We start from the raw sequence: 27,326 nt of genomic DNA on the forward strand, positions 1-27,326 counted from the left end.
GGCAGCCCTGGGATCCCAGGAGGTGCTGGGAGAGGAGGACTGTTCCTCCTGTGAGGAACAGCCTTCTCTGGGTGAAGCTCTGTCTCCTGCCCCACCGGGCAGGGTTGCTGTGTAGCTTTTTTTACCTTCTGGTGATGCTTTGGTGAGAGAGCACCCCGGGGGGAGGCAGCCATTGCTCCAGCCTGGACTCTGCCCCTTTGTCGCTGCAGTGCCTGGTCTGGGGGATGTGGGTGAAAAGAAAGCATCTCAGAGCCTTGTTCTGCGGCTAAGAGTGGGTTTTAGCCAATTATTAAAGGGATAAAGGCAACAGGAGCCTTGGTCTCAAAGCGTGGTTTGGATTGGAAGAGACCTTCAAATCTCATCTCATTCCACCCCCTGCCATGGGCAGGGACACCTTGCACTAGCTCAGGTTGCTCCAATCCCTGTCCAACCTGGCCTTGGACACTTCCAGGGATGGGGCAGCCACAGCTTCTCTGGCTTGCGTTACTTTCCCCACATTTGAGGAGTGAAGAGTTGCTGGCCCTGGATGAAACAACCCCATTTCATAACTTTGGTTAATATTTTCTGTTTCATGAGTTTCTTTCAAACACAAAGTACATTTTGCTATGCATTTGATTTGCTGTGAATATTCAGGTAGCTTTATTTAATAACTGAAAGCCATCTAAAGTGCTTTTTTTCCAGCCCATTTCGCCCATGAAACTCCGTGTTCCTTCAAAAATCAAATGCATTTTGTAGACATGTGGGATGCCCGTGGGAACATAAAATAACAATCTGAGAAAATAAACACTGAGTTAAATAACTTCTGAGGCAAAAGAGGTGCAGCGTGGTGTGCTGGTGAGCAGGAAGGGTGTCACTCAGCACCCAGGCTATATTTGGCTGCAGATCAGCACAGGTTGGTAGTTTTCAGCTGAATGAGAATGAAGTGGATTTTAGGAAAAACAGTTTTTGGAAAGGCAGAAGAGTCGCTTGGATGGCACATTGCTGGATTTTGAGCTGAGATGCCCAGGAGCTGTTCTGACCTTGCTCGGGGCCAGCACCTCTGGAGGAAAGGCTGGAGCCGGAGCTGCCGGGGGCGTTCGTGTGAGGTTTGTGGTGGAGGAGAGAGAAGATGAGCTGAGGCTGTGCCATAAATACTGTGCTGCTGCTGGCTCAGAATAGCTGCAGAGCAAACCCAAGTGTGTCCTCGAGATGTCTCCTGGAAGGAGGGCTGTGCTGGCCGGGGCTGCTCCGGGTGTAACAACACTTGCACCAACAAGGCTGAGTGATGGTGGCACCAGGCACATCTGACAGTCACCCGTTCCCATGCTGAGAAAAGACCGTCCAGAGAGGGGCAACAGAGCACGAAAAGGGTCTAGAGAGTCATATGAGGAGCGGTTGAGGGAGCTGGGGGGCTCAGCCTGGAGAAAAGGAGGCTCAAGGGGAACCTTCTCACTCTCTATAACTCCCTGAGGAGAGGTTGGAGCCAGGTGGGGGTCGGGCTCTGCTCCTAGGGAACAAGGGACAGGACAAGAGGAAACGGCCTCAAGTTGCTCCAGGGGAGGTTCAGGTTGGACATCAGGTAGAATGTCTCAAGGAGAAAGGTGGTCAGGCATTGGAAGAGGCTGCCCAAGGCAGTGGTGGAGTCCCCACCCCTGGAGGTGTCCATGGAACGACTGGACATGGCACTCAGTGCTCTGGGCTGGGTGACAAGGTGGGAATCGGGCACAGGTTGGACACTCTCCAGAGCAGCGTTTGGGCTGGAAATGCCTTTGGGGTGGCTGGAGGTGCAGGGGGTGCTCGAGGCTGAGCCTTCCCTGCCGTGGGGATGGCAGGGCTCTCACTCCTGCAGGACCCTCACCCCCTCCCCTCCTCCTCTGCCCTCCACAGCACTCCACACTGTCGCGCAAGTTCGTGGAGGTGATGTCCGAGTACAATGCCACGCAGACCGACTACCGGGAGCGCTGCAAGGGCAGGATCCAGAGGCAGCTGGAGATCAGTGAGTAAACCCGGAGTGGGAACGCAGCTGGGCTGTGTGTGCCGTGGGGCCACGTCCTGCACTGGCTCCTGAGGGATCAGAGCTGCTCCTGCGACTGGGTAGAGCCCCCCTGGAAAACCCAGGGTGCAGAGGGGCCCGTGGCTGTGACTGGGACAGGGCTCCTGCGGGAGGGGGACACCTTGAGTTCCAGGGGCAGAGCACATCCAGCAGAGCACATCCCGAAATACTGCGGAGAGAGCGCCGGGGGCGCAGGGAGAGAAGAATCTTTCTTGTTTGCTGCTCATTTTGAATTCAGAGGAGCTCATGGGAATTCCTGCCTCCCACGTGCGCCTTGCCCTTCCTCAGAGTGCTCTTCATCGTGGCTGAAGTGGGATAAACATGACAGCAGCTCTTGAGATGGGAGCATTCCCTGCTCCCAGCGGTTTGCCTTGCACAGGAGGAGCAGGAGACTCAGTGCCTGCCCCAGGCACCTCCCAGAACACAGGACCTGATGGCTCTTGGCAGCAGTAATGTCGTTTTCTGACCAAGGGTGGGGCCCAGGCGACACCTCTGAGGCTGGTGACACCTCACCCTGGTGGCAGCACCGTGGCACTATGAGCTCTCTGAGTCATCCAGAGCCCATCAGCCAGGATAAGGCTAGTCCTGCCTGTCCACAAAACACTCTCCCAATGGTTCTTTTGGGCAGTCAGTGATACCTGGATAGTTTTACAGCAATGGGATCATGTCCCAGCAAGGAAGAACCATGTCACCACCCTAATTAGGGGAATAAGCAAGGGCAAAGTCAGGGCATGCAGAGATTTAAAGAGATTTTTGTAAATAATCTCATTGTCAGAGGCATCGTGAGGTTTGTGCTCAGAATGGAAGGATCCGAATCCTAGTCCTTTTCTTTTTATCTCACAACCAAATGGATGTTTTTCTTCCTTTCAGCGACTCAGCATGAATAGTGACAGGAGGTCTGTGAGTCAGAGTGGTGTCCTTGGTGGTCTCCTGTGGGAATGTCTTTCATGGGCTGGGATGCCTGGAAATCTGGGTGCTGTGGGGTTTCTGTGGAGGGCTGGAGGGAGACTCAGCTGTGCAAGCCTTTGTTAAAATTAGTCTTTCTGATGTATAATAGTAATAGGGCTGTTCCAGGGTGGCTGGATGGGAAGGCTGACTGACACGAGGCTCAACAAGAGCTTGCCAGTTTGCTGTAAAGCAGGATGACGTGTCACTGCTCCAGCTGCCTGACTCATCCATCAGCCAACGTCATCCTGCAGGTGACAGCTGAGGGGTGGCTTGTCATGTGAGCAGGAGTTTAAGGTATCCCTGTGCCTCCCTCCGAGAGAGGAGATTTGGAAGGACTCAGCCATGTCTCTGATTGGCTGCAGACCGGAAGGAAACCTTCCTCTTGTTTTCCTACTGGATTTTGGAAGGACTTTCCTGCTCTGCATAAATTCTGGAGATGCATCAAGTTGTGTTTGCTCTGTCCGTCCTGCCGGGCTGCCGGTGCCTGGCAGAGCCTGATGGGTGCAGGAAAAGGGCTGCTCAGGGTCCCCCGTGGAGCAGTGAGGGGTGCAGGGGAGCTGTCCCAGTTCCTGACAGCGAGGGACCTGCATTCCCTGAGGGATGGAGGTGTGCAGTGGGTGCAGAGGCAGGATGGGATTGTGCTGGGGAGGGACACAGTTCCTCTGTGCAGTCCAGGCGGGATTCCCACATCCGGGCAGCGGAAAGTCTCTCCTGGCAGAAGGGCTTAATGAAAGGAACAGCTTAAGGAGGTTTTACTGCCTGGCCAGGGGCTCTGCTTGGCCTGGGGTGTCCCAGGCAATGCCTTCAGCTCTGGCTGCTCCGGGGGCTCCTGCGCAGGCTCTTTGGAGCAGAGCTCAGCTGGGATGAGGCGACTGCACAAAAGCTCCACGAAATCCTCAGCTCTCGCTTTCAGCTGAGAAATCCAAAGATAGAAAGTGCTGGGAGCTCTGACAGCAAAGCCAGTAAATCACTCGGGTTTTGAAAGTGTGAGAGCAGGGACTTTTCAGCAGCTCCGGGGGGGCTCCCCAGCTCCCAGCAAGCTCCTCCATCCTCACCACATCTGCTCCCGGCTCTGCAATAGGACAGCTGCAGAGCTGGTGATGTGGACTCACTGCCGGGGGCCATAGCCAACCCCTGGGGCTCCCCACAGCCCTCTCAGGATCTGCCCCTTCTCCTTGTCTAAGCACTGTGTGTGTGCTCTGGCTCATGTCTGAGGTTGTGCCTCAGAGACCATCCCCATCACTCTGCCCAGCCAGAAGCATGTCTGATGGGATGAAATGGATCTCCTTCCCCACCTCCCTTTCCTTCTACATCTCCCTTTCCATCTCCCTCCCCTTCCCTCCCCTCTCTTCCCCTTCCCTCCCTTCTCTTCCCTTCTCCCACTGCTTCTACTCCAGCCTTAATCGTTGGCCTCACCTCCTCCTTACTCACTTTGCTCTGTTCCCAAGCACTCCAACATCACAGGTGCCATGGAGGGATCACAGGCTGCACTGTGGAGGGGTGGCAGGATGCTCCATGTCCTGGGGTTGGTGACAGCAGGACAGATATGCAGTGGCTGGACCGTGCCCCCTGTCTGCTGCCAGGGGCTCTGTCCCCCTCTGCACTGCCTGTGCTGGGAGTTGTCACTCCCTCATTTTTTTCCTCTCCGCTTTGCCCGTTAGGAGAAATTATATCTTAAATGTAATTAGGTTTTGCTCCCAGAGAAATTGGATTTGGAGCTTGGAGGAGCTCTCTGTGGTGGGTGTGCAGCTGAAGCTGTGGAGGAGCTGCACAGACGCTGCTTGTTTTTAGGAACAGTTTTGTTATGTGCAAGACCGAGGACCCAAAAATAAAGCATCTGCTGTCTCTGAGGGCACTGAGAGAATTCATTTGGGCCCACCCTGCTGTGCCAGGCCCACTGAACTGGCGTGCAGAACAACGAGCTGTGGGTGCATCCCACCCTGACCAGGAGGGTGCAGGGCCCTGGCAGCTCATCTGGGCTGCCCCAGGTGATCCCAGAGCTGATTTAGGATCCCTGTGGCACTTTCATCTCAGGAATGACCACGGGATTTATCTTGAGTGCAGGTGCTGGCACAGTGCTGGCCACTGGCCCTGCCACCCCTGCCCAGGATAAGCAGGAGGGCCCTGAGGGCCTGGGAGGTTGGTGGCACTTTGTGACATGCTGGGCAGGCTTTTGTAGCTGAAACCTTCTCATCCTGACACAGCGTGGGCAGTGCCAGACCCGTCTGAGCTGGGGGATGGCCAGGTGGATCAGTGACTCTCACATGTGGGCAGACAGGACAGCATTATCAATCTCTCCATGAGCTGTATGGATTTGTGTCTATGAGGGCTTTAAAAGCCAGCTGCAGATAGAGGATCCCAGCCTTGGGAAGGTGTCCTGGCCTCAGTGTGTCCAGCCCGAGCCCCAGCTGTGGCTCTGCGGGTGCCTGTGCAGCCCTGTTGCTGGAAGGAAGGATATTGCCAGCCCAAGGAGCCCAGCTGAGCCCTTTTAATTCAGCAGCACTGTGTTGGAGTTCTACAACCCCGAGGTGCCTCGAGTCTTCCCTATTTATAGGCCATCTGTGGGCAGAATTGGGCAAACTGGCATCAGCTGGGTGGTGGGGGAGAGCTGTGCTGCTGGAGGCTTCCCTGGGAGCTTCCCTCACACCCTGCTGGGGCTGCTCTGCCCCATCCCCTGGGAGACGGTCCATGGGGACAGTCACTCCGTCCTGGTGGACGTTGCAGGGCCAAGGACTGTGCCTTGAGGTGGGAATTCTCCTCAGTGGCTTCATGTGTACCTGTCCCAGAGCTTCCAATGGCCCTGGGCACTGTCTCTTGCCATTCTCTCCCTGACAGCTGAGGGCTGAGGTTGCTTCTCCCCGTGTGCTGCAGCTCCCACCAAGCTCTGGGCTGCTTGGCTTGTTGGCAGAGCTGCTTCTCCCCAGGAAATTTTAATTTCTAGAGTTGCCAAGTAAGAAGCAGATGTACCTTGGAGCTCTCTGGGGGAGGCACAGGTCCAATTCTCAGGATTTTCCATTGTTTTGCCAAGTCTCTGGCCAGTAGAGTTCCCCCAGGCTCCTCTCCCTTTGCAGTGGCTCCGTCCTTTCGCTCCAGTTCGTGGCTGTGCTGTGGCTCTGTGGTGACGTGGGCAGCAGATCAGACAGGGACCCAGCACACTTAGAGCTGATTTTATTGCTGTGGAGGAGCTAATGACAGCTTTTCCAAACCGGGAAACCTGGCCAGGAGGCAGTGGCCTCCCTGGGAAGCCCTCTGGGGTCCTGCAGGGTGGTTATGTGGTTATATGGCAGGTGCTGTGCTGGTGATGTGCAGCCTCCAGGCCCTTTGCTTTGGCTCAGCACTGAAGCAAGTTCCTCCTGACCAGCCATGGCCCTTGGCCAGGCTGGCACTGCCTGGCTGGGTGTTAATCCGTGTGATGTCTTTGCTCTCGTCCTTTGCCTCGATGCAGCTGTTACCAGCCCTGTGCTCTGCATTAGGGGAACGAGGCAGTAAGTGAGGAGGTGGTGAGAGACAGGAGGAGAACATGCACCCTGCATCCTATCCCACCTCTGCCCACGAGAGGTGCAGCATCTCCTGGAGCTGATCCCACTGCTCACCCTCGGGGCTTTCTCTGGGGCTTGCACTGGGCAGAGCGAGTAGCCCACCTGGCACGCTCCTCCTTGTCTTTGGGCAGTGACTGCTCAGAGCTGGGCACATCAACAGGAGGGTTTCTAAGTTTGTGCTACCTGAGCCCTTGCTCTCCCTTCCTGGAAGCAGGGCAGTGTCAGCCCAGAGTGAGGAGCCAACGGGTAAGAAGGGCTGGCAAGGGTTTTTGCAGGTCACCCTTGGTGGGAGTGATGCTCTGTCGCCCCAAAACGTGGTGTCAAAGCTGGGCAGTGAGAGGGCAGCCCCTTGATCTGCCCGGTGAGCTCTTGGGGCTGGAAGCTTTGCTCCGTTGCACTCATGGGAAATGCCATGGAGCCAGCAGAGCCCTGTGGTGGGACTGTGGGACTCTTGATGGGGACAGAGGACTCCCTCTGACCCGTGTTGTGTCATTGCAGCTGGCAGGACCACCACCAGCGAGGAGCTGGAGGACATGCTGGAGAGCGGCAACCCGGCCATCTTCTCCTCCGGGGTAAGCATGGGCTGCAGCTGAGCCAGCCCCCTTATCCCAGGGGATGGGCTGGTGGATGTGCTGCCACAGTGGCCACAGTACAGCCCTCAGGGCTCAGGTCTGGCCTGAGGATGCTGTTGGAGCAGAGCCTGCATCCTGGCTTCCTGCTGCAAACTGTTGGAGGGGCTCTGGATCTCCTCCTCGTCCCTCTGTTGGTGCCCCCAGTCCCAGCACCTGAGCTGGGGCGCAGCACGGTGCTCCAACGGCCTCGTCTCCTTTGCAGATCATCATGGATTCAAACATCACCAAGCAGGCCCTGAATGAGATCGAGACACGGCACAGCGAGATCATCAAACTGGAGAACAGCATCCGAGAGCTGCACGACATGTTCATGGACATGGCCATGCTGGTGGAGAGCCAGGTAGGGAGTCGCTGCGGCCCAGGGGCCGCTCACCTGGGGGAGCTGGAGGGGGATGAGGGTCCCTGTGGTGGGTGGGGAGGTTGGGGGACAGTGGTCCTTTGCCTGGGTGGGTGCTGAAGGGAAAAAACCACATCTAGGACCGACATGGCTCGCAGTGGGGCTGAGCTGGGCTCCCCAGGTCCGGAGCCACCCACCCCGTGCCCCAGAGCCGGGGTGCTGCGTGCCTGGGGTGGGAGGTTTGGTGATGGGATGTGGAGGAGGGCAGTGGGTGGCAGGGGGAGATTTCTCCACCTGCCCTGAGCATCGGGCCCAGATGGGCGAGCTCGAGGTGCTGCCAGCCCATGGCACGTGGCCCCTCAGCCGGGCGTGTGCCCCGGTGTCTTTGCTCACCCCCCTTCTTGCCTGCCATGCTGCCACGGCCCGAGGAGACATCAGTGGCAGGTAAAGGCCCACTGGCCGAGCCTCGTGGTGCTGCATGCTCTGCTCTGCATGGCTGCTCCTGCATGACAGATGTGTGGGGTTTGTGGTTCCCTGGCCCGCTCTAAGGGCTGCTCAGTGCCAGCACCCTGCCTTGCCCTGTGGGGTGAGAGGCTCCGAGCTGCCAGCCCTGGGAGCAGAGGGGTGCCAGGCTGGCAGCAGGGCTGGCAGCTCTGCTCTGCCCCAGGCACAGCACAGGTGGGAAGGAGAAGCAGCACCTTTAGGCAAGGCAAGGAACAGCTGGTGGAGTCAGTGCTTGGGGGGTAACACCATAGCAACCCTGGGCCTCAAGGCTTGTCCTCCCCACACTCTCCAGCATTAGGTTGAGAAATAGGCATTGCCGACCTGCTGGCCATGAGCCCCCAGCTCTGTGGCTCCAATTCCCTCCATGCCATGCAGGAGGGCACTGGGCTTCGAGCCACTGGCCCCTGCCAGCCCTGTCCAGCTACTGCAGGACTTGGCTGCTTCCCCACACAATCAGGATGGGGTCAAAGGAGGTGGGCAGGCTGGGTGAGCTCACGCTCACATCCACAGGAGCCCACACCTCCAGCCCCCACCCTGCAGTGAGGGGCAAAGTGGGGCAGGAGTCCCCGTAGGGCTCCGCAGTCCTGGCCAACCTCGCTCTGGGCTCTCCTGCCCTCGGCATGGCACTCATGTGGATGGGAGTGGTGGTCCCTGCATGCGCATGGTTTTGTGAGCATCCCACGTGGCACTGCTGGGGATGTCCTTGCTCCCTGCCGAGCCCCCGGTTTCTGCGGCGCGGTGTCCGTGTAGACCCTGTTGTGGCTTTGATGTCACCTGAGGTGTTGGACAGGGCAGCCGCCAGGCCAGAGTGGGGCTGGGAACTGCCTCCACCCTCTCCTTTGCTTGTCTCCCTGCTGCGACATGCACAGAGGTCCTCTGGGACAGGGCACGAAGTCCAGAGCTCCCACCCCAGGGCACCCCAGAGCCTGCAGGCACTGACGGTCCCTCTCTCCTCGCAGGGCTGTCGGGCAGGGCGGTGCCCACCCGGCGCTGGGGAGCAGCGGAGCAGGAAGGAGCTCACGCCAGCACGCGCGCGGGCGCGTGGGTTGTGTCCTCGCTCTGCAGGGAGAGATGATTGACCGCATCGAGTACAACGTGGAGCACTCGGTGGACTACGTGGAGAGGGCTGTGTCTGACACCAAAAAAGCGGTGAAGTACCAGAGCAAAGCCAGACGGGTGAGTCACGGCTCTGTCTGGGGCCCGTCTGCCCCTGTCTGCACTGCTGACACCTCTGTCCCGGGGGCAGGGCTCTGCTGGCACCCTGCCTGCCCCGGGCAGAGTGGCACAGCCTCGCAAGTGCCTGGGCACTGCATTTCCCCACACCAATGTCAGCAGCCCATGGCACAGCTGAGGCAGAGCTCCCAGCACAGGCTGCATGAAAGCTGACAATGAGCCGTGGGGCAGGCCTGCTGCCTGTGCTTGGGGAGAGGAAGAGGGACAGGGTAGATCCCCTGGGCCAGGCCTGCTGTGAGAGCCATGCCCCTTGCCATAAATAAGTAGAGAAAAGGCATGGTCCACCTCAGACCCTGAGCATAGTGCCAGCTGCCTGTCCCGCTCCTGACACTTGGTCCTGTATCAGCTCAGGAACCCAGGGGCCACCAGCTCAGCTCAGCCAGCCCAGAGCTGAAGCAGGAGCTGGGGTGCTCATCCCTGCCCAGGGCAGCCAGAGCCCCTCTGGCTCCCAAGGTGCTGCCCAGAGCCCACCACGGGCAAAGGGGAACGAGGGCAGACTGCAGCCTCAGCTCCCGGGTGCATCCTGCCCCAACACTCACCATCCCCTCTCCCCTCTCTCCCTGCCGCTGCCGGGACACCTGAGCAGAAGAAGATCATGATCATAATCTGCTGCGTGATCCTGGGCATCGTCATCGCCTCCACCTTTGGCGGCATTTTCGGCTAAACCCACCCCACGGGACTGTTTGTGTGCGATGGACGGAGCCGCGCGTGCCATGGGGCTGCAGCCACGCCGGAGCGACCCACGCAGCCCCGGAGCCTCCCAGCAGCATTTCAGTTTCTAATGCATGGTTGTTTGTGACGCTGTGTGTGCGGTGCGGTGCGTCTGTGTGGAGGGAGCGCCGGCCCCGGGGTGCAGGCGGGGGGCCAGGGACGGTGATGGGCACGAGGGGGACCCTGGAGGGGGGAACCCGAGCTCTCATCACTGCTCCAGCCCGGGTGGCTGGCTGGGACCAGGTGGGGACAGAGGTGCCCTTGGGGCGCTGCTGCTCCTCCTGTGCTGGGCAGTCTGTGCTAGAGACAGCTGAGGATGAGGAGGGACGGGAGGCAGGTGTTAGGGGTCTTCGGGAGCGCAGTGCCCAGTCAAACCTCCCCAGCTTCCCCATCACCTCCAGCCAGAGCTCTCATGTCTGTCAGCCGCGTCTGTGCTTGCAAACACCTTCCCTTGGGCTGCTTCGCTCCGGGGTCCTTCCCCAGGGGTGTGCTCTGCCCGGCCCTACCTGTCCCGTGGCTGTGCCTGGCTCTGGGGCTCTGTCCCTGTCACTCTGCCAGTGGCAGGGCTGTCCCCTCCCCAGGAGAGCCTTCACTCTGGTGCAGGTGCCAGGGGCTGGATGTGCTGCTGTGGGTGGTGGGTGCCTGATGGAGCGGTGTGGGATAAGCAGCTGCTGCTTGGGGCCATCACAGTTGCCTGGGGACAGGGACAGGCCACGTGGGGCCCTGTGCTGCACCTGGTTGCTGGCCTGGCAGGGCAGGATGGCACAGGTAGTTTACAGCCAGTGAGTTTCGTTGTCTGGTCGCCCTGCACCGGAGCCTCATCATTCTGCCCTCAGCCCTGGCACGTGGTGGTCCTGGTTCCTGCTGCCCCAAGGCCTGGGCTCTGTCACTGGGATTTGGGGCTGGCACTGATGCCCACAGCCCCTGGCAGCACCTTCCTGCTCCATTCTGGCTTCTCTACACAGGCCAGAGGTTGGAGGCAGCTGGGCTCTCTCCTGTCGTGGTCCCAGGAGCAGCCCTTGCTGCATCCACCCCCCTGCAAGCAAGGCCTTCCTCCTCCTGTATCCAACCAGCTCCTGAGCAGGCCAGTGCCTGACTGCCCCTTTGCCGCCTCCTGGCACCCCCCTTCCCCTGGCACAGTGCCCTTCTGCTCAGCCATCCCATGAGGCACCTGCCCACGTGCTGTGGGAGCACCTCTGCCATGCCCAGGAGATGGATGCAGCTGCTGGGGGGTCCTGCTGGCAGCTCAGAGGGGTCCTGTGCTGCCACTGCCCGTTTCCCTGGGGCTGGGGACAGGGCTCTGCCCTCACCTTCCTCCGGAGAGCCCAGGGCTCCGGCTGGCCCATGCACTTGCCAAAGCACCCCAGAAGAGCCCCGAGCAGGGGAGGCACCTGAGGCCAGGCTCACTGCCATGCACTGGGATAGGGCTGTGAACCCAAGGGGCACTTGATGACAGCCAGTATTCCAGCCAGGGGCAGTGTCACCTCCCTGCTCTCACGGGGGCCAGAGCAGGGCTGCTCCAGCAGCCGGTGGGAATGCTGTGGCTCAGGCGCTGGTTGTGTGGTGCCCCTGGGTGCGGGGGAAGGCAGTGGCTGTAACCACTCAGCGCTGCCTCCCCCGGGGCCAGCCCTGCCCAGCAGCAGCCCCAACACGACTCCTTCGCTGCCACTGTCACCAGAGGTCCCACCGTACAGCCCCTGGTTGTGTCCAGCCGCCCTTGGGAAGCGATTCCAGCCCAGTCCCCCGCACTGCCCAGCCCAAGCCCCTCGGGGTGCGGCCAGTGGAACACCCAAGGCCGGAGCCCCCCTTTCTCGGTCTTGCACCAATGGATGATGTCAGCTCCAGCACTGCGTGCAGCCTGCGTGGGCCGAAGGGCTGAGGGCAACCGGGACCGCCCAGGCAGGGGCAGAAGGGAAGCACGGGCAGGGTCCCTGCTCTGGGAGGGACATGTCTGGTTGCAGGAAAGGGAGCTGGAGGTGATGCCAAAGTGCCCGCGCTCCTGCCCCTGTGCAGCTCCCTGCCACGGCCGCCTGCGCTCGCCATGCCGGGCCAGCGAGAGCCTCGGGCCCCTCCTCCGGGAAGCAATAACGCTGGGCAGGCAGGAAAACCCTCCTCCCAGGCTCCCGCCCTGCAGCCATGCCCTCTGCTAGCACAAGGTGACTTTTTTTTTTTTTTTTCTTCTTCCAAGCAGCGGCTTTTGTGGCACATGCTCACCCGACATCAGGGCTGTGGCACCCCCGTCAAGGCACAAGGGGAATTCTGGCCCTTGCTCCTTCCTTGTTGGCACCACCACTGCCAGCAGCCCCCCAGCAGCAGGAGCCGGGCGGGGCCAGTCGGGGCCGCTGGCACTTTGCTGGGATCCTGCAGGCCGTGGCACTGCCAGGCTCCGAGGCGAGGAGCAGGCTGCCACTGCTGCCCCACAGGCAGGCTCACACTGTCCTCGCTGTGAGGGGAGGGTGTTTTGGTGCAATAATTACCCCTGCACTACGGGAAGCCCCGTTCAGTTCCTTTTTACCTACCTGTCGTTGCATGTACAGACCAAATCACCAAGTGTGGTTGTGCTTTGGGAAGACATTTCACTTTTTTCTTTTCCAGCCCTCCCCCCAACCTCCGCCCGCTTGTCCTTTGGGTTCCACCACCTCTGTTCCAAGTGCCACCTGCCCTCCCCGCGCCGGGAGCGTGTCGATGCAGTATTCCACGAGCAGTGTGGGGCACGCACAGCTTGCACTCGAACTGGGGATTGGTTTTTTTTGTAATTAATGTACTTGAAGGCTTTCCGAGCCCCCCGTGGAGTTGTACTGTTGCTGTACTGTGAGCTAAGTGTCCTTGTTTTCTATGTGGATCTTGACCCTGGCTTGCTCTGTCTCACTGGGCTGGATGACACTGTATGTTGCCTCTTTTTTCCTTCCCCCTTTTCCCTCCCTGCTAGCCTCCCTTTCTTCTCCCAAAGCTTTGGGTGCAAAACAGCTTCCCATTTTGTGGAATTTTTATGTAGAATAAACATTTGTAACTGTAAAGCCCTGGCTGGCACCTCTGCTTCAGGGGGAAGGGAAGAGGTGATGGGGTACAGCCAGCCCCAGTACCATGGGAGCACTAAAGCAAACAGGATACCAAGCACCCTCGGGAGCGATGCCCCCAGGAATAACATTTCTGCCACGAGGAAGCTTTGCCCTCATGGGATCCTCAGCTTTACAGTACCTGACTCCCTGTCTGCACACAGAGGGGGAGCTGGCAGGGAACCAGGTGCCATATTCCTCCCTCAGTACTCCTCAGCATGGAAACAGGACACAGGAAACCAGCAAACACTTCCAACTTGTAGACTCTTTAGTGAGGAGGCTGGATATCATGTCCTGGCTCACCTGGAGCTCAGCTGGCTCGCTGCACTCAAGAAGGTAAGCAACAGCACTGCAGACACCAAGTGGCCAGAGCACTGTCTGCCACTCCACCTTCAGCAGGCGAGCAGGGCTGGAAGCTTTGCAGTTGGCTGTTGGGCAGCACCTGAGCCAGTTTACACCATCAGGAGCCACAATGGCCTGTCCCAGCAAGTCTAAGGTGTGGGGTGCCCATCTGTGCCATCCACAGGAGGCTCGCTGGAAGCACCCACACACCACCTTCCCCAGCAGCAGAGTCCAGAGCAATTCAGAAGCGAGGGCGGCGCTTCCGACCTGTGTATTTCGTGTCTGCTCGCACCTCCCTGTGGGGAAAAGCAGGGAGCAGCTCAGCACCACCCACAGGTCACCTGGGAGGGCAAGGGAGAGGGGTTGTGGCAGGAGTTTGGACAGGTGACAGCAGGCCAGGCCAGCCTCAGATGAACTCACTTGCCCTGCCGTCGTCTACGCTCCTTCTTCTCCAAGATCCAGTCCCGGCTTTTCTTCACAGACTTGCCCTTGATGTTTTTGAACCGTGTCCTGTGGAGAAGGCAGACAGCAGCTGGAGAGGAACTGAGGTGTGGGGACACAGTTCTCTGCCCCAGAGGACTGTCACCCAGAACTGGGTCACAAAAGCAGCGAGTTCCCCTCCCACCAGTCCTGGATAAGAAGCTCAGACAGCACTGGGGCAGATGCCAAATGGTCCAACTCCACATAAGCTGGGGAAGGAGGCTGCTTCCAGCCCAGGCTCTGAGCTGAGGGATATTGACCATTTACAGACTGCAGCAGGTCCCCTGTGCCATATCTGACACACCAGCAGCATACTGGGACCTCGGGGGATTACAGACTGAAGCACAACCACCTTCCCTTTGTCCACTCTACTCCAAACAAGGCAAAGTCTCTGGCTTCCCAAAAATTTCCCAGTTCTGCTACCGCCCTTCAAGACTAACTACTACCCTCCTCTTGGACTAAGTGAGCAGAGAACAGCAGTGTAAGAGGTAGGAAAACATGGCAGCCACAAGCTCCTGGCAGCCACGACGACTTTCCTCTGGTTTTTGTTCTCTGTCTCTCCCACAGGCTGCAAGAGGGGCTCCTCCCTGCACCACTGCCATGGGAGGAGACCTGGACAGCAGGAGAAACCCCCCAGGCCACAGCTAAGCAGAGCCAAGAAAAGAACTGGACAGCAGGAAAAAAGGAACACCAAGGTTCAGGCATAGCAGCCCTCATGTTTGGCATCACCATCCCTGTAAATATTCCCACTTCCACACCACTGGTCCCAGCTGGAGAGCCCAGTGCTGGACAGAAAGCACCAACAGCCCTACGGCAGAGCCCTCCAAACTAACCAGTTCTGTTCCCTGTCTCTGAGGCCCTTGGGGAACAACAAGCAGTGCCCACCCAGGCTGCCAAGTGTCCTCCCAGTCCCTCCCCTCCCAGCACATCTCGCAGGCAGTGCTGTGGTCCCCAGGAAAACCCAGCTTTTCCCACTCCTTGCTGGGCAGAACCTGCAGCTTCACCCCCACACGATACCTCTCGTTGGTGAACTTTGCCTGGTGCAGCTCTTCATCAGCACACTCGGTACCAAGGCCCTGGAAAGCAAAACTGGGAAGTTGTGCTCCCCTCTGGAGCAGACACAGCTGACAGCCGTACCATCAGAATTAGGGGGAACACAGGGATCTGCAAGGGGAAGGAGCGGAGCAGGAACAAACTGGTCTTCCAGAAATTGTACCAAAGAAAGCACAAGTCAGGGGAGTAGCTTTAAACTGAAAGATGGCAGGGCTAGATTGGATATTGGGAAGAAATTCTTCCCTGTGAGGGTGGGCAGGCCCTGGCACAGGTTGCCCAGAGAAGCTGTGGCTGCCCCATCCCTGGAAGTGTCCAAGGCCAGGTTGGACGGGGCTTGGAGCAACCTGGGATAGAGGAAGGTGTCCCTGCCCATGGCAGGGGGGTGGAATGAGCTGAAGTCCCGTCCAACCCAAACCATGATTCTATGAGAGGGGTTGGTGACTGGCAGCAAATGCATACATAAAGTCACATCTGCCCTCCCAGAGCTGCCTGACTCCCACTCTGCCCACAGCTCTTCCACATCACCCAGCAGCCAGGACAGCAGCTCTGCTGCCTCCTGGAGCTCCTCACCTTTGGTAATGTGCCTGATGCCCCAACAAAGAGACAAAGGAAGAACCTGAAATAACAAGAATAAAGAGCATGAAGCTGGGATTCAGCATGTGGGTCTCAGTCCCAAGCAAGACTGGGATGGTTTATAAGAGAATCAGATTTAAGCTGTAAACTCTGTCTAGGGCTCTATCATAAGAGAGAGAACAGCTTGAGAAAAAAAGAAAAATCACTGCTAAACCCTCCCCTCAGCCCAACCACACACACAGAGACCCAGGACTCACTTCTTGGCTTTGGCACTGTTGGGGTAATCGACCACCATTCCCCCAGTAAATCCAGCTCTCATGGCTTGGGCTGTGATGAGCTCCAGCTGGAAAAGAGAAGCATGTGCAAAAATTTATCATCAGTCACCCCCCAGGAATGCCCAGGGTACCTCTGGGAGGACCACAGCTGACTGTGCATGCCCAAGATGCTCCTGCTAAGCTCTGCACCCAGCTCCTGGTGCCATCCAGACACCAGTTCCCTGCCTTTGTTTGGTTCTCCCTGCTCCTCAGTCTACCCTGGGTTAACTCTCTAGGAAAGGGATACTGGGCTGGATTTTCCAGCCCTGGGGAGTTACAGTGCAGTGCTGGTGACTACAGACAGTCTTCAAACTCAGACACAGTGGAGAAAATGCAGGACAGCAGGTTCAGATGGTGTCCTGCCACTTTCTTTGATTTTAAGGCTCAGCCCAAGACAATCTACAACGCAACAGAAACTGCACAGGGTGTTCTCCTTACAGGTTATTTCTTTGGGCTCTCGAGGAGCTTTCCAACTTGCAAAAAAGACAGACACAGAGCCGATGTGGAGGAACACGATGCACTCAGAGCCCCAAACAGCACCCACACCCCTTCCCCACTGACTGATGGCCTGTACCTGCTCTGAGTTCTCGGGGTACAGCTGCAGCACAGCTCGGGATCCTCGGGCCTACGGGAAATAAAGCTGGTCACAAACCCGTGTCAGTGCAGACAACCCCTCTGGTCACCCCATGCCTGCCCCAGACACGAGCTCCCACCTCCCCAAAACCTCCGTGGCAAGGCTCCCAGAGCCAGTGAGCCACGAGGGATCACGGAAGGCAGTGGGTGCTCCTGCCAGTCCTGCCTCAGAGCAGCATTTACTTAAAACACCTGGCTTAAAATATCTTGCCAAAAGGCATGAGCAAGGATGTAAGAGCAGGAGAGGCCTGGCAGGGAGAGTGTGGCACTTACCAGGGCAGTGTAAAGAGTGGAGAAGAATCTGTAGAGGCGTTTTGGGGGGCTGTGTGATTTCTTGTCAGCGTTACAGAGCCACTGCACTGCAGAAATGCTGAGGAGCAAAACAAGACCCCCCCCCAAGACACTGAGTCATCAGTTTCTTCCCAGAGCCTGTCACCTCTCTGTGAGCTGAATTCCAGCACTAAACATGTGCTGGGCCTCGGGGAAATGATTTAATTGCCTCCACGTAGCTTTGCCTTCTGTTTTGCAGTTACACAAACCCCTCTGGAGACTCACTACGCCAAATCCCAACAAGTAGCTATTCAAGGCCAAAAGCATCACCAAGCATCCCCTTTAGGCCAGGTGCTCAAATCTTAGGATCATGAAATGGTTTGGGTTGGAAGGGACCATTCAGAGTGAGATCATTCCACCCCTGCCACGGGCAGGGACACTTTCTACTACCCCAGGTTGCTCCAAGCCCCGTCCAACCTGGCCTTGGACACTTCCAGGGATGGGGCAGCCACAGCTTCTCTGGGCAACCTGTGCCAGGGCCTTCCCACCCTCACAGGGAAGAATTCCTGCCATACACATAACCTCAATTTCCCCTCCTTCAGTTTGGACCCATCACTCCTTATCCTATTACTGCAGCTCCTGATGATAATTCAAGAGCTCAGCTGTGACCCCTGCCTGGCCAAGCAGGTTTTCCCAGTGAGCAATCATAATCAGACCTTTTGGATCAGTAATGGACAGTCCCTGCTCTTTCCCAGCACCTTCCTGAGCTATTCTAAGCAGAAAAGTGCTTCTGTGCCCTTCATTCCAAAACCAACTACCAAACCCTTGATTCAGGGACTGACCTCGCCGAGCAATGCTACAGACACACTTTGCTCTCCTCTTTGGCGCAGGTCTCAGCCCTCCTGACAATATCCCCAATTTTATTTTATTTCCCTCAACAAAATTCCGAGCTCACCAGCACAAAAGGACAAACATCACTTGGGAAAACAGCTGTCAGGAGCTGCTTCTAGCATCCAAAATCTTGGCTGGTTGTCCCAGAGTGACGGAGTGAAGTTGCACAGGAAGCAAAGAGCAGCTGACAAGGGCAGTGCTGCCCACCTGTGATGCACCAGACGTGCACTATGTGTGCCCTCAGTTCTGTGGAGCACCAGGAGAGCTCATTTATGGGCACAGACTCACCTGATACAGCCGTCAAACATGCCAGGCCTGAAGGGAATGCCGTGACCTACGTCTGCCAGGAGCAGGTCTCCTTCCACCTCCCTCTCCACAGCCACATCTGCAGGGAACAGAGCACAGCTCAGGCAACCAGCTCCCCGCTTTGGGGACCTCTGAGGCACGGTGGGTGTGCCAGGGCAGGAAGGTCTGCTCACCCAGCATGGCAGGGCTGATGTCCATGCCAATCCAGTAGTGGCCCTCCTCAGAGATGTAATCCCCGCTCAGCCCTGACCCGCAGCTGGAGGGAAGAGTGGGGAGAGCACAGAGCTCACCGGGCTGGTCTGAGGGTGCTGCCGGCCAGACTCAACGCTGCAGCACCCTCTTCTTCGGCCCACAAGAGACACCCACCACCGCATACCCCTCCCACTCCCCCGGCGCCAGGCAGAGAGCCCCGCTCACCCCACGTCCAGCAGGAGGCACGGCCGGTCCTTGGGCAGCCCCAGCAGCTCCACGGCGCGCTCCGACATCTGCGACTGGATCTCCACCACGCGCGAGCTGCAAGACACGGGCGGAGCACGGGCCAAAGGCGACACCCCCTCGCACCCTTCTCCCGGCAGGATCCGAGCCCCGGCCCTGCCCTCCCGCCCCGCCGATGCCTCATGGCAGGGCCGGGCCCCGCCGAGCCCAGCCCCACTCCCCCCACCCACGGTGTCCGCCCCATGATGAGACCCCCCCCGCCAGCCCCACGGCCCCGGTCCCCCCGTACTTCTGCGTGTACTTGCGCGCCTCGGTCTCGTCGTAGAACTGCAACGAGAGAGCGGCGGGGGCGGTGAGGCCCGGGACGGACCCCCGGGAGGGACCCGGTTACCCCCGTGCCCCCCTCCAGTCCCGCCCCTCACCAGCTCGGGCGGCCCGCGGTGCTCGGGCCGGCGCCCGCTGCCCGCCATGCTGCCGTCGTGTGACGTCACTGCCGCGCGCCGCGCCGCCGCCGCCGCCTGACGTCACGGCTCGTTGATCGTGCCTCAGCGTGACGTCACCACATCGTAGGGCATGCTGATCGTGACGTCATCGCGTCGCCGCTCATCCTGCTTGACGTCACCGTCCCGCCGGCCGCGCCTCCGAATGACATCACCGCCCCACAGGCCGTGCCCTCCCCATGACGTCAGCGCCGCGCGCCGCGGCGCGCAGGATGGCGGCGGCGCGCGGGCGCTGAGCGGCCCCGATGGAGCTCGGGCGGCTGCGGCGCCGCCTCCTCCTCCTCCTCCTCCCCGCGGCCCCGCCGCCCTCCCGCTCCGCGCACACCGGCGGGGGCGGCGCCGGGGCCCCCCGGCCGCGCCGCGACCTGTACGAGGTGCTGGGCGTGCCGCGCACGGCCACGGCGGCGCAGATCAAGACGGCGTACTACGAGCAGTCGTTCCGCTACCACCCCGACCGCAACGCCGGCAGCGCGGCCGCCGCCGCGCGCTTCGCCGCCGTCAGCGAGGCCTACCGGGTGCTGGGCAGCGCCGCGCTCCGCCGCAAGTACGACCGCGGGCTGCTCAGCCACGAGGAGCTGCGCGATGCCCCCCGGCCCGCCGCCCGCCCGCCCGGCGCCGCCGCCGCCCCGCCGCCGCCCCGCGCCCCCGCCACCCGCACCGGGCCCGGCCCGCTGCCCTTCGACTTCGACGCCTTCTACCGAGCGCACTACGGGCAGCAGCTGGAGCGGGAGCAGCTGCTGCGGGCGCGGCGGGAGCAGTTGCGACTCCGCCGGGAGGAGGCCGCGGAGCAGGGGCGCCTCAGGGCCCTCTCCAACCTGTCGGTGGGGCTGCTTTTCTTCGCGGGCGTTGCCATCCTCTACGGCCTCAAGTGACGGCGGGACGCCCCAGCTCCCCGATGTCACCAGGGCAGAGGGCTGGGGGTGCCCCCTGCACCTGCAGCTGGCAGACACCGTGTGTCTGCTGTTGGGCTGTGACAGTTCACTCTGCTGCTGTGACCTTCAGAGACGGTACGTGACCAGCAGGCTCCTTGGGCTGTGACCCGGCCCCTCTGCCAGTGTGACCTTCAGACACAGAGTGCCCCTGGCTGGCACAGGACGTGGCAGTGTTGTGACCTCTGGATACCCTCTGTGGGCTCTGCTCCACAGCCTGTGCTGTGCCCCCAGCGTGACCTTGCACAGGTGGTATGAGAGCCCCATGGGCTCTGGTGTGCTCCCCGGCTGATACCACCTGCAGACACAGTGCCTGCCAGGCAAACGTGGCTCCTGGACGTTGGACTGGGATGTGTCCCCTCCTTTGGCACAGCTGTGTGACCTTGGTGTGCCCCCAGGTGCCTGTTGTGAGCTGCAGCAGAGATTACAGGCTGTCAGAGGTAGCATGTGCTGTGTGTGTTCAGGGCTGTGCTCACCGTGGTTTCTGCTAATCCCAGACCTGCCACCTCTGTGCTGTCACACCTGCCAGTACTACATCTCTGTGGGATTTTAGGAACGTTGATATCCAGTCTGTGTCACTGCCCTTGTCTGACCTTGCTCAGGGTGGTGAGTACAGAAGTGTTGGCTTCAGACCTGGCCTGGAAGGATGAAACCTGGGTCCATGGTGGCTCACGTCCTGCTCAGCACGTGACATTGCCTGGAGGTGCTCCCCAAAACACTTCCATGTCTGAAGTTCTGTGCCCTGTCTGGGGCCTGCCAGGAACTTTGCACAAGCCCCTCCCTCCAAGGCCTTTGGGAGGGGTGCAGCTGGGAGCACCGAGTGCCATTACCCACGTTTTACACATATCTGAGCATCATTTGCACATGAGAGTATTCGCCTATTTAAATATTGAAGTGTTTTAAGAGCTGAAGATCTCTCAGAAGCTTTTCTCTCTCCTTGTTGGGAAGGGTTCACCTGTGCTGTACTGCTGCTGCCTGGAGGGAGAGAAGCTTCACAGCAGTGACCTGAGTGTGCCAAAGACTTTGCCTGGGGTGTGCAGGAGCCCAGCCCTCGTTATCTTATAACCCAGAGCCTGGGCCATGTTTTGTCCCAGCACAAGAATGTTAAAAACAAATTCCCTGTGTTTTCCACTGTGCAGTTCTGCGATCCTGATCAGAGCCTGGGGCAGTGGCACAGCAGGAAGCACCACATCCTGCTTTCCAGGATTGTTCTCTGCCTTTTCTGGAGAGCCTTGTGCCACTTCCAGCTGCAGACTCCAGAGGCTGCTGCATGCTTGGAGTAAATTCAGCTGAATTTCAGGCAGAGAGAGCTTTTCAGGATCCTCTCGTGGTTGCCAGTCCATCCCTCTGTGTGGCATCACAGTGCTGAAGCATCAGTGTGGGAAAAGCAGGAGCCCAACATTCATGGGTTACAGAGGGAAAGTCTCTAGAGTTGTGGCTCTGGCATGTGCTGATGCATTTTCATGCTCCTTGTCATGCTGTAAACCAAATCATTGGAAAGATCAGAGGTGGCTCTTCTGACAAAGTCTGGCAGAAAACATTCTTTTCCAGGCTGGAAAAGCTAGAGGTGTCCGTGGGAAGCAGTGGGCACTGGGGAGCACCTCTCTAGCTCCTACCCAAACAGGTGGTTTGAGCAGTTCCTACTACTGGTTCTTCCTCAGGTCACCGTGATGTATCTTGAACATTAAAGACATCCATCCATAAACTGGTGATAAAATGGCACATCTTTCTTTTGGTGGTTCTGGGTGGTAAATATTCCCTGCACTTGCTGGAGAACAGGGTTGGGGGTCAGGTGGGTGTTTCACATCCTGACTGCAGCCAGTGAAGAAGAGTGTGGGGAGCTGGTTCCAGTGCTGGGAGGGGTGGGCAGCCTACAGTCAGTGGGGCAGGGTGGCCTCCCTGGGGAAGTGTGGTATGCAGGGTGCCCTAAACCTTCTCACCAGTGTCACCTTTGCCCTGGTCATGCCTGACTGCTCCTCTGCTCCAGGAAGGATTTCAGGAGCTTGGGCACAAAGTGGCTGGAGCTGGTCCAAACACACAGACACACACAGGGTTCTGCCCCTTCTTCTCCTTGTGTCAATAGTGTCATTGCATTCTTGTCGTTCCCCAGTTGTTTCCTTGGTGGAGAAGGTGCCAGGAGCAACTGGATTTGATGGTGCTTCCCTTTAGCCAGGAGAGCACAGCGTGTGGGGTTCCAGGGAGGTGCAGCAGGGCTGTTGGTGACAGCAGTGTGTGGTGGCAGGGGCTGGGTGAGCTGTACATGGTCAGAAGGTCAGCAGAGGGTGAAGCTCTGGAACTGCCTGTGGCCTTGGCTGCTGTCACACCTCAGGAACCAGGATGGATCCTTAAGGGTACTGAACCACAGAGGGTTGTTTCTGTACGAGACTGCTTTCCTGCAGCTGGGGGTAAGGCAGCAAACAGCTTCCACTTCCAGGTCTGCTGAGGGCTTTGCCTCTTTTTGAGGGCCTCCTGGCCTGTGCCCTCAAGGGGAGGTCAGGGAACATCCTTAGATCTGCTGGGAGAAGTGTGGTGTTCCCTGAGGGGACTTCCTCCTCCTCACTCACAAGCCCACTGGGGCCACTTTTACACAGTTTTTAGCACATCTTACCCCTCACTTCATCACTCTGTAGCTCCACATTTCATCTGCCTTCATGGTAAGTGATGTATTGTATCCCTGCTGGATGCTGGTCCTTCGGTCCTCTTGTCCCTGACACCATGTTTTGCCAGCACTGTGTCACCAAAAGGAACTGCCCGGGGGTGAGTTGCTGGTGGGGCCTCAGCTGTCACCCCATGCCAGGCCTGGACTTCTTTACCCACCTCTTTCACCTGAGGGGTTTCTCTGGGTTCCTTTGTGTTGCTCGTTGCCACCCTTGAATCACAACAGACATCACACTAAAGGGAAGCAACTAAATCTGAGTAATTGGCCACTTGGTGATTTGATAACTGTCACATCAAAAGGAAATCAGAAGTTCCAGGGAAGCTGAGACAAGCTGGATGAAGCCTGACAGCCCCAGAGCTGAGGCCTTGCAAGCTCAGTGCAGACCCCACTCCCCAGTCCTACCCCAGCCCGTTCTCATGGGTTGATGTCCCCATAACCACGGGTTTGGGGTGCTGAGCTGCTCATCTGGGGTGCTGGGTGCTGCAGCCTGGGGGTGTGGGGTCACAAAGCCCCATCAGGGCGTCTTCCTTCCTCCTGGAGTAGCTGGGCTGCTCGTTGGAAAGGAAGGGGTTAAACCTGGCCCCTGGAAGGCCTTTGGAGCTGCCAGCTGGGCTGGGGGCAGGAGGGGCTGGCATGGGCAGCAGGGTCCTGAGCTGCAGTAAGGGGTGGCCATCAGTCTCCTCCCAAAGGGGCTGGTCTGGCAGGGCTGGGGCTGAGGGGACAGCCCCTGGGACAACCTCAGCCCTCACCTGCCCCGGGATCTGTGGGCAGAGCTCTGCTCCCCAGTCCTGCTGCTGGTGGCTCTGCCCACCCTGGGAAGGGCTGCCATGCTTGGCAGCACCCGAGGATGGGGGGGGGCAGTTCCCCCTCCCTTCAGCAACATCCCCTGCAGCCACTCCTCTGTTAATAGAGTTAATTGTTAATAGAGTTCCCTTGATTAACAGCCCCAGTACCTGCCCCGGGGGGCCCAGCTGGGGCTCCCTCGCACCCCAACCCTGACTGACTCCAGCTCCAGCCCAGGTTTACACCCCATTTGCACCCCCACTGCCCCGGGGATTGTGGCTCAGGGGGTCTCCTGGGGACACCCCCCCACCCCCCCTCCTCTCCCAGCTGTCCTGGCTCTGGGGGCTGCTCCTTATCCAGCCTGGCTTCCACAGAGACAGTCTTGGGGAGGATGGGAGGGCACCCCCAGCTCCCTGCCCGGGTTTGGCTGCACACCAGCTGGAGGGGGGCTGGACTGGGCCCAGGCTGCTCCCTGGCCCAGCAGAAATAAATGCATGTGCACACCTGGTGGCAACCCTTCCTCCTCCTCCCTGGGGTGAGCAAGGGCACCTTGCCCCCCCCTTGCTGGGGCTCTGCTGGGCAGGGACAGGGAGAGGCAGGGAGAGCCACCTTGCAGGCAGGAGGGGCACAGAGGGTCACCCTGTCTGCTGCCAGCTCCTTACTGCCTGTTAACCAATATCCCTGCCTGCTCCATGCAGGACCTTGTCCCCAGTCCCAGCTTTCCTGTGAAGGGGCTGAGGGTTCACACTCATGGAGCTGCCTTGGAGGTGACTTGGTACCTGCTCAGGCCAGGGAAGTTTGTCCTGGAGCTGGTGACAGACCCACACGGCGCTGCCTGAGAGCCCAAAGGGTGGTGATGGGCTGAGCCAAGAGCAGGCACGATGCCTGGGGGCTCCTCGGGCTGGAGGACCCTCCTTGGCTGCCAGTCACCTCTGAGCCTGGCAAGCTTCCCCCTGCAACCCCTTTCTCCCTGCCTGTCCCATCCTGCTGCTCACAGCCAGAGCCAAGGGGTAACACAGAGCATGGAAAGAGCCTTTATTTAGGAAGCATGTGGCACCCAGCGCCCCTGGGCCCTTTTCCCTGCTATCCCCCCCGACCGAGCCCACTGACATCCCTAAAAACCACCCACCCCCACCTCCTCTTGCTGTGGATGCAGAGACCTCCCCCTGGCAGCTCCCCAAACACACGACTCCCTCCCCAGCCACAGCACCTGCCCCATCCCACCCCCAGCCAAGCACCTCCATCCCTCTGTAAGCACCCGCCCCTGTGCCTGCCCCACAAGACCCCGCAGCCCCTCAGAGCTGTGCCTGCACCACCCCCCGCCCCACATGCTCCCTGGCCAGGGTGTTCCTGCGCAGCCCCCGTGGAGGCACAGGAGCAGGGACATCCCCCATCCCTGCCCTGCTACCGGTGAGGAGGCTCCTGCTGCTGGTGCCGCAGCCGCTGCTGCCTGCGGACCGGCTGGGGGCTGAGCACGGGGATGTGTCCCACGAGGCGCAGGGGAGAGCCCGGGCTGGGGATTTCAGAGCAGGGAGATGCTGGCTGCTGTCCCAGGGCCGGGAGATGGTGCTTGGGAGGCGCAGCTGGCACGGGAAAAGGCACCACGGCCTCCGAGGGGATGAGGAAGGCGGGCACAAAGCCGTAGGAGAGATCGAAGGCTTTGGGGGCTACTCCACTCCGTAACGGGGCAAGGCGGGCAGGTGGTGGGCTAGCCGGGGCACCTGGGCACTTAGTGGGGCCCGCAGGGTCCCTCCCCACCTGGTCCTTCTGCACCTGGTCCTTCTGCACCTGCTCCTTCTGCACCTGGTCCTTCTGCACCTGGTCCTTCTGCAGCAGCTCCTGCAGTTTCTCCAGCTGCGTCCGGCAGATGTGGGAGCGTGTGCGGCTCTGGCAGAAGGACTCCAGAAAGGATTCAAGGGGCAGGTCCTGGGCCAGGAACTGCTCTATCTGTACCTGTAGGATGGACAGTAGGACAACATCAAGCCAAGAGAGCCATAGGACCACAGAGGGAGCACTCCTGGACCCTTGGACTCTTCTCCAGACCCTGGCATGTGGGAAGACATGGAGAGCAGTCCAGGGCCCAGGCAAGGAGGGGACAGCAGCACAGGGGTCTCAGATGACTCACCTCTGACTCTGCTTCGGAGGCATCAAGCTTGGCTTGGAGCTGGCCCAGGGCGCTCTGTGGGTTCCACTTCTCCAGGTAAGCCTCTGTGTGTCAGAAGGGGATGGGGCTGCCAACCTGCCAACTTTCCCCTGGATGTCCCCACTTGCCATCTTTCCCACCCCGAAGCATCAGCTCCCCCCTACTTTGAACTGAAACACCCCTAAACACATCCCTGGTGCCACCTGCACACCAAGGCCTGCATTCCACCTTGGCTCTATGGCTGCTCAGAGAAGCTGTGGCTGCCCCATCCCTGGAAGTGTCCAAGGCCAGGCTGGACGGGGCTTGGAGCAACCTGGTCTGGTGGAAGGTGTTCCTGCCCGTGGCATGGGGAGGAAACCAGATGAGCTTTAAGGTGTCTTCCAACCCAAACCATTCTGTGATTCTGTGACTGGTCCCAGCTGCGGGTTCACTGTGTCAGAGGCATCACTCCTGATCATGACTGGACCATTTCCCCAGGGCAGGTTCAAAGATGCTGAGCCCACCTGGACCCTCATATTAATACAGGTTGCTCCAGCAATCCCAGGCTCTGCCCAATCCCATCGGCTGCACCCCACTCACCCAGGCGCTGCTGCTTGTCCCAACATGCCTCTCGGATCTCCCGCAGCTCCTGGTACTTGATGGCCAGGGAAGCCTTCCCGTCCTCCAGCCGTGGGCGCAGGGACAGGTTCACCCTGGCCTGGGTGCAGTTTGAAGCCAAACACATCTCCCGCTCCTGCTGCAGGCTCTGGAACTGTGGGTACAGGAGCGTGGGATGTGTCAGCACTGGGAGAAATGGGCAGAACCAGGCAGATCCAGCAGCCTGCTGGGCGGGGGTCCGAGTCCATCCAGGGGCGAACCGCCCCTTCCTGCCTCTGCTCTGCCTAGAGCATCCCGGGGGGATGCAAAGCCTGGCGCCGGGCTACACACGGAAACCCTCCCCCGCCGGCTGCCCTTTTTCTTCAGGAAAAGGGCTCGGCAGCGGGCATGGGTGTCGAGGGGGACACACGCACCCTCCCCTCGCTGCGCACACACTGGAGGGGATTCCAGAATAACCTGCGCCCGCTCCCGCAGCGGAGCCGGGAGCGCGCGGGGCTCATCCCTCATCCCGGCTGCGCGTTGCGAGGCCGGGCTGGAAGGCGGGCGAAGGGCCGGGGCCTCCCCAGATCTCGAGGCTGCGGGGGACAGCGGATGGGTTTGGTGGCTGTGGGTTTGGTGGCCCGAGGCTGCAGCACAGGAGCCCCGCGCAGCCGTGGCCGGGACGCCCGAGCCGATGTTCCCCCGCCCTGCCGGTGGATTCTGCGGCTCCTCCGGAGCCCCCGGGATTACGGGGGTCAAGGAGGGGGCAGCGGGCGGCGGGGCTGGGACGGGCGGGGGATGCTCGGCCCTGCAGCGCCGGTGCCCGGGCCGCGGGCGGCTCCACCTTGCGCACCGGGACAGCCCCGCTGGGGCGAGCGGCGACGGCTCGGCCCCGCCGGCTGCGGGACGCGGTCCCCCCCGATCCCCCTCGATCTCCCCCCAGTCCCCCTCGATCCCGCCTGCCCCCCGTTACCTTCCTGCTGAGGCGGGCGGCGCGCTGCAGCCGCGACTCGTCCTGCAGCAGAGCCCGGAGCTGCGCCGTGCTCAGCGCCCCGAGGCGGCGCGGGGAGCCGGGCGGCACCGCGGGCCGGGACATGGGCCGGGGCCGGGATTGGGATCGGGATCGGGACCGGGATCCCCCCCCGCCCCCGCCGCCGGGAGCCGCGCGCGCCCCCCGCGCGCCGCCCCCGCCGGTCTTAAAGGAGCCGCAGCGGAGCACGGGGCGCTCCCGCACAGCACCGCACCGCACCGCGCCGCCCCCGGCCGGGGCACACACCGGCACTGCTCCCGCACCGCCCCCGGCCGGGGCACACACCGGCACTGCTCCCGCTCCGCGCACCCTGCGCACCCGATACCCCACTGTGCGCACCCGATACCCCGCTGTGCCCACCCCGCTGTGCCCACCCGATACCTCCCTGTGCCCACCCCGCACCCCGCTGTGCCCACC

The 27,326-nt window shown here is 60.1% G+C and overlaps 4 protein-coding genes across 4 annotated transcripts in view; 2 read left to right on the forward strand and 2 right to left on the reverse strand.

Annotated features, from left to right (window-relative positions):
* The window catches only part of STX1A (syntaxin 1A), a gene marked incomplete at its 5' end in the record, with an annotated part of 61,276 nt that extends 48,323 nt beyond the window's left edge, over positions 1 to 12,953 (forward strand). The window contains 5 exons of the mRNA XM_027905476.1: positions 1,867 to 1,975; positions 7,018 to 7,091; positions 7,354 to 7,491; positions 9,058 to 9,168; positions 9,812 to 12,953. Coding sequence (XP_027761277.1) covers positions 1,867 to 1,975; positions 7,018 to 7,091; positions 7,354 to 7,491; positions 9,058 to 9,168; positions 9,812 to 9,889 — 510 coding nt within the window. The remainder of the gene's footprint in view (positions 1 to 1,866; positions 1,976 to 7,017; positions 7,092 to 7,353; positions 7,492 to 9,057; positions 9,169 to 9,811) is intronic.
* A 284-nt stretch (positions 12,954 to 13,237) lies between these two features.
* BUD23 (BUD23 rRNA methyltransferase and ribosome maturation factor) lies at positions 13,238 to 18,816 on the reverse strand. Its single transcript, XM_027905473.1, has 12 exons — positions 18,712 to 18,816; positions 18,579 to 18,616; positions 18,272 to 18,367; positions 18,028 to 18,110; positions 17,837 to 17,933; positions 16,661 to 16,757; positions 16,329 to 16,379; positions 15,698 to 15,783; positions 15,438 to 15,483; positions 14,832 to 14,890; positions 13,755 to 13,844; positions 13,238 to 13,630 (listed from the first exon to the last, which is right to left on the reverse strand). The coding sequence occupies exons 1-12, from the start codon at positions 18,757 to 18,759 to the stop codon at positions 13,576 to 13,578; spliced, it is 846 nt and encodes a 281-aa protein (XP_027761274.1). The 5' UTR covers positions 18,760 to 18,816; the 3' UTR covers positions 13,238 to 13,575.
* A 218-nt stretch (positions 18,817 to 19,034) lies between these two features.
* On the forward strand, positions 19,035 to 21,423 carry DNAJC30 (DnaJ heat shock protein family (Hsp40) member C30). The gene has a single exon (XM_027905477.1). The coding sequence runs from the start codon at positions 19,035 to 19,037 to the stop codon at positions 19,659 to 19,661; it is 627 nt and encodes a 208-aa protein (XP_027761278.1). The 3' UTR covers positions 19,662 to 21,423.
* A 3,013-nt stretch (positions 21,424 to 24,436) lies between these two features.
* Positions 24,437 to 27,011, reverse strand: VPS37D (VPS37D, ESCRT-I subunit). Its single transcript, XM_027905466.1, has 5 exons — positions 26,853 to 27,011; positions 25,883 to 26,054; positions 25,286 to 25,368; positions 24,979 to 25,113; positions 24,437 to 24,933 (listed from the first exon to the last, which is right to left on the reverse strand). Exons 1-5 carry the CDS (start codon positions 26,973 to 26,975, stop codon positions 24,565 to 24,567), a joined length of 882 nt encoding a protein of 293 aa, XP_027761267.1. The 5' UTR covers positions 26,976 to 27,011; the 3' UTR covers positions 24,437 to 24,564.
* Positions 27,012 to 27,326: the final 315 nt, after the last annotated feature.

The sequence above is a fragment of the Empidonax traillii genome, unplaced genomic scaffold (assembly GCF_003031625.1).
Source record: "Empidonax traillii isolate 1590-97213 ecotype Southwest subspecies unplaced genomic scaffold, ASM303162v1 scaffold1158:size169731, whole genome shotgun sequence".
NCBI classification, from domain to species: Eukaryota; Metazoa; Chordata; class Aves; order Passeriformes; family Tyrannidae; genus Empidonax; species Empidonax traillii.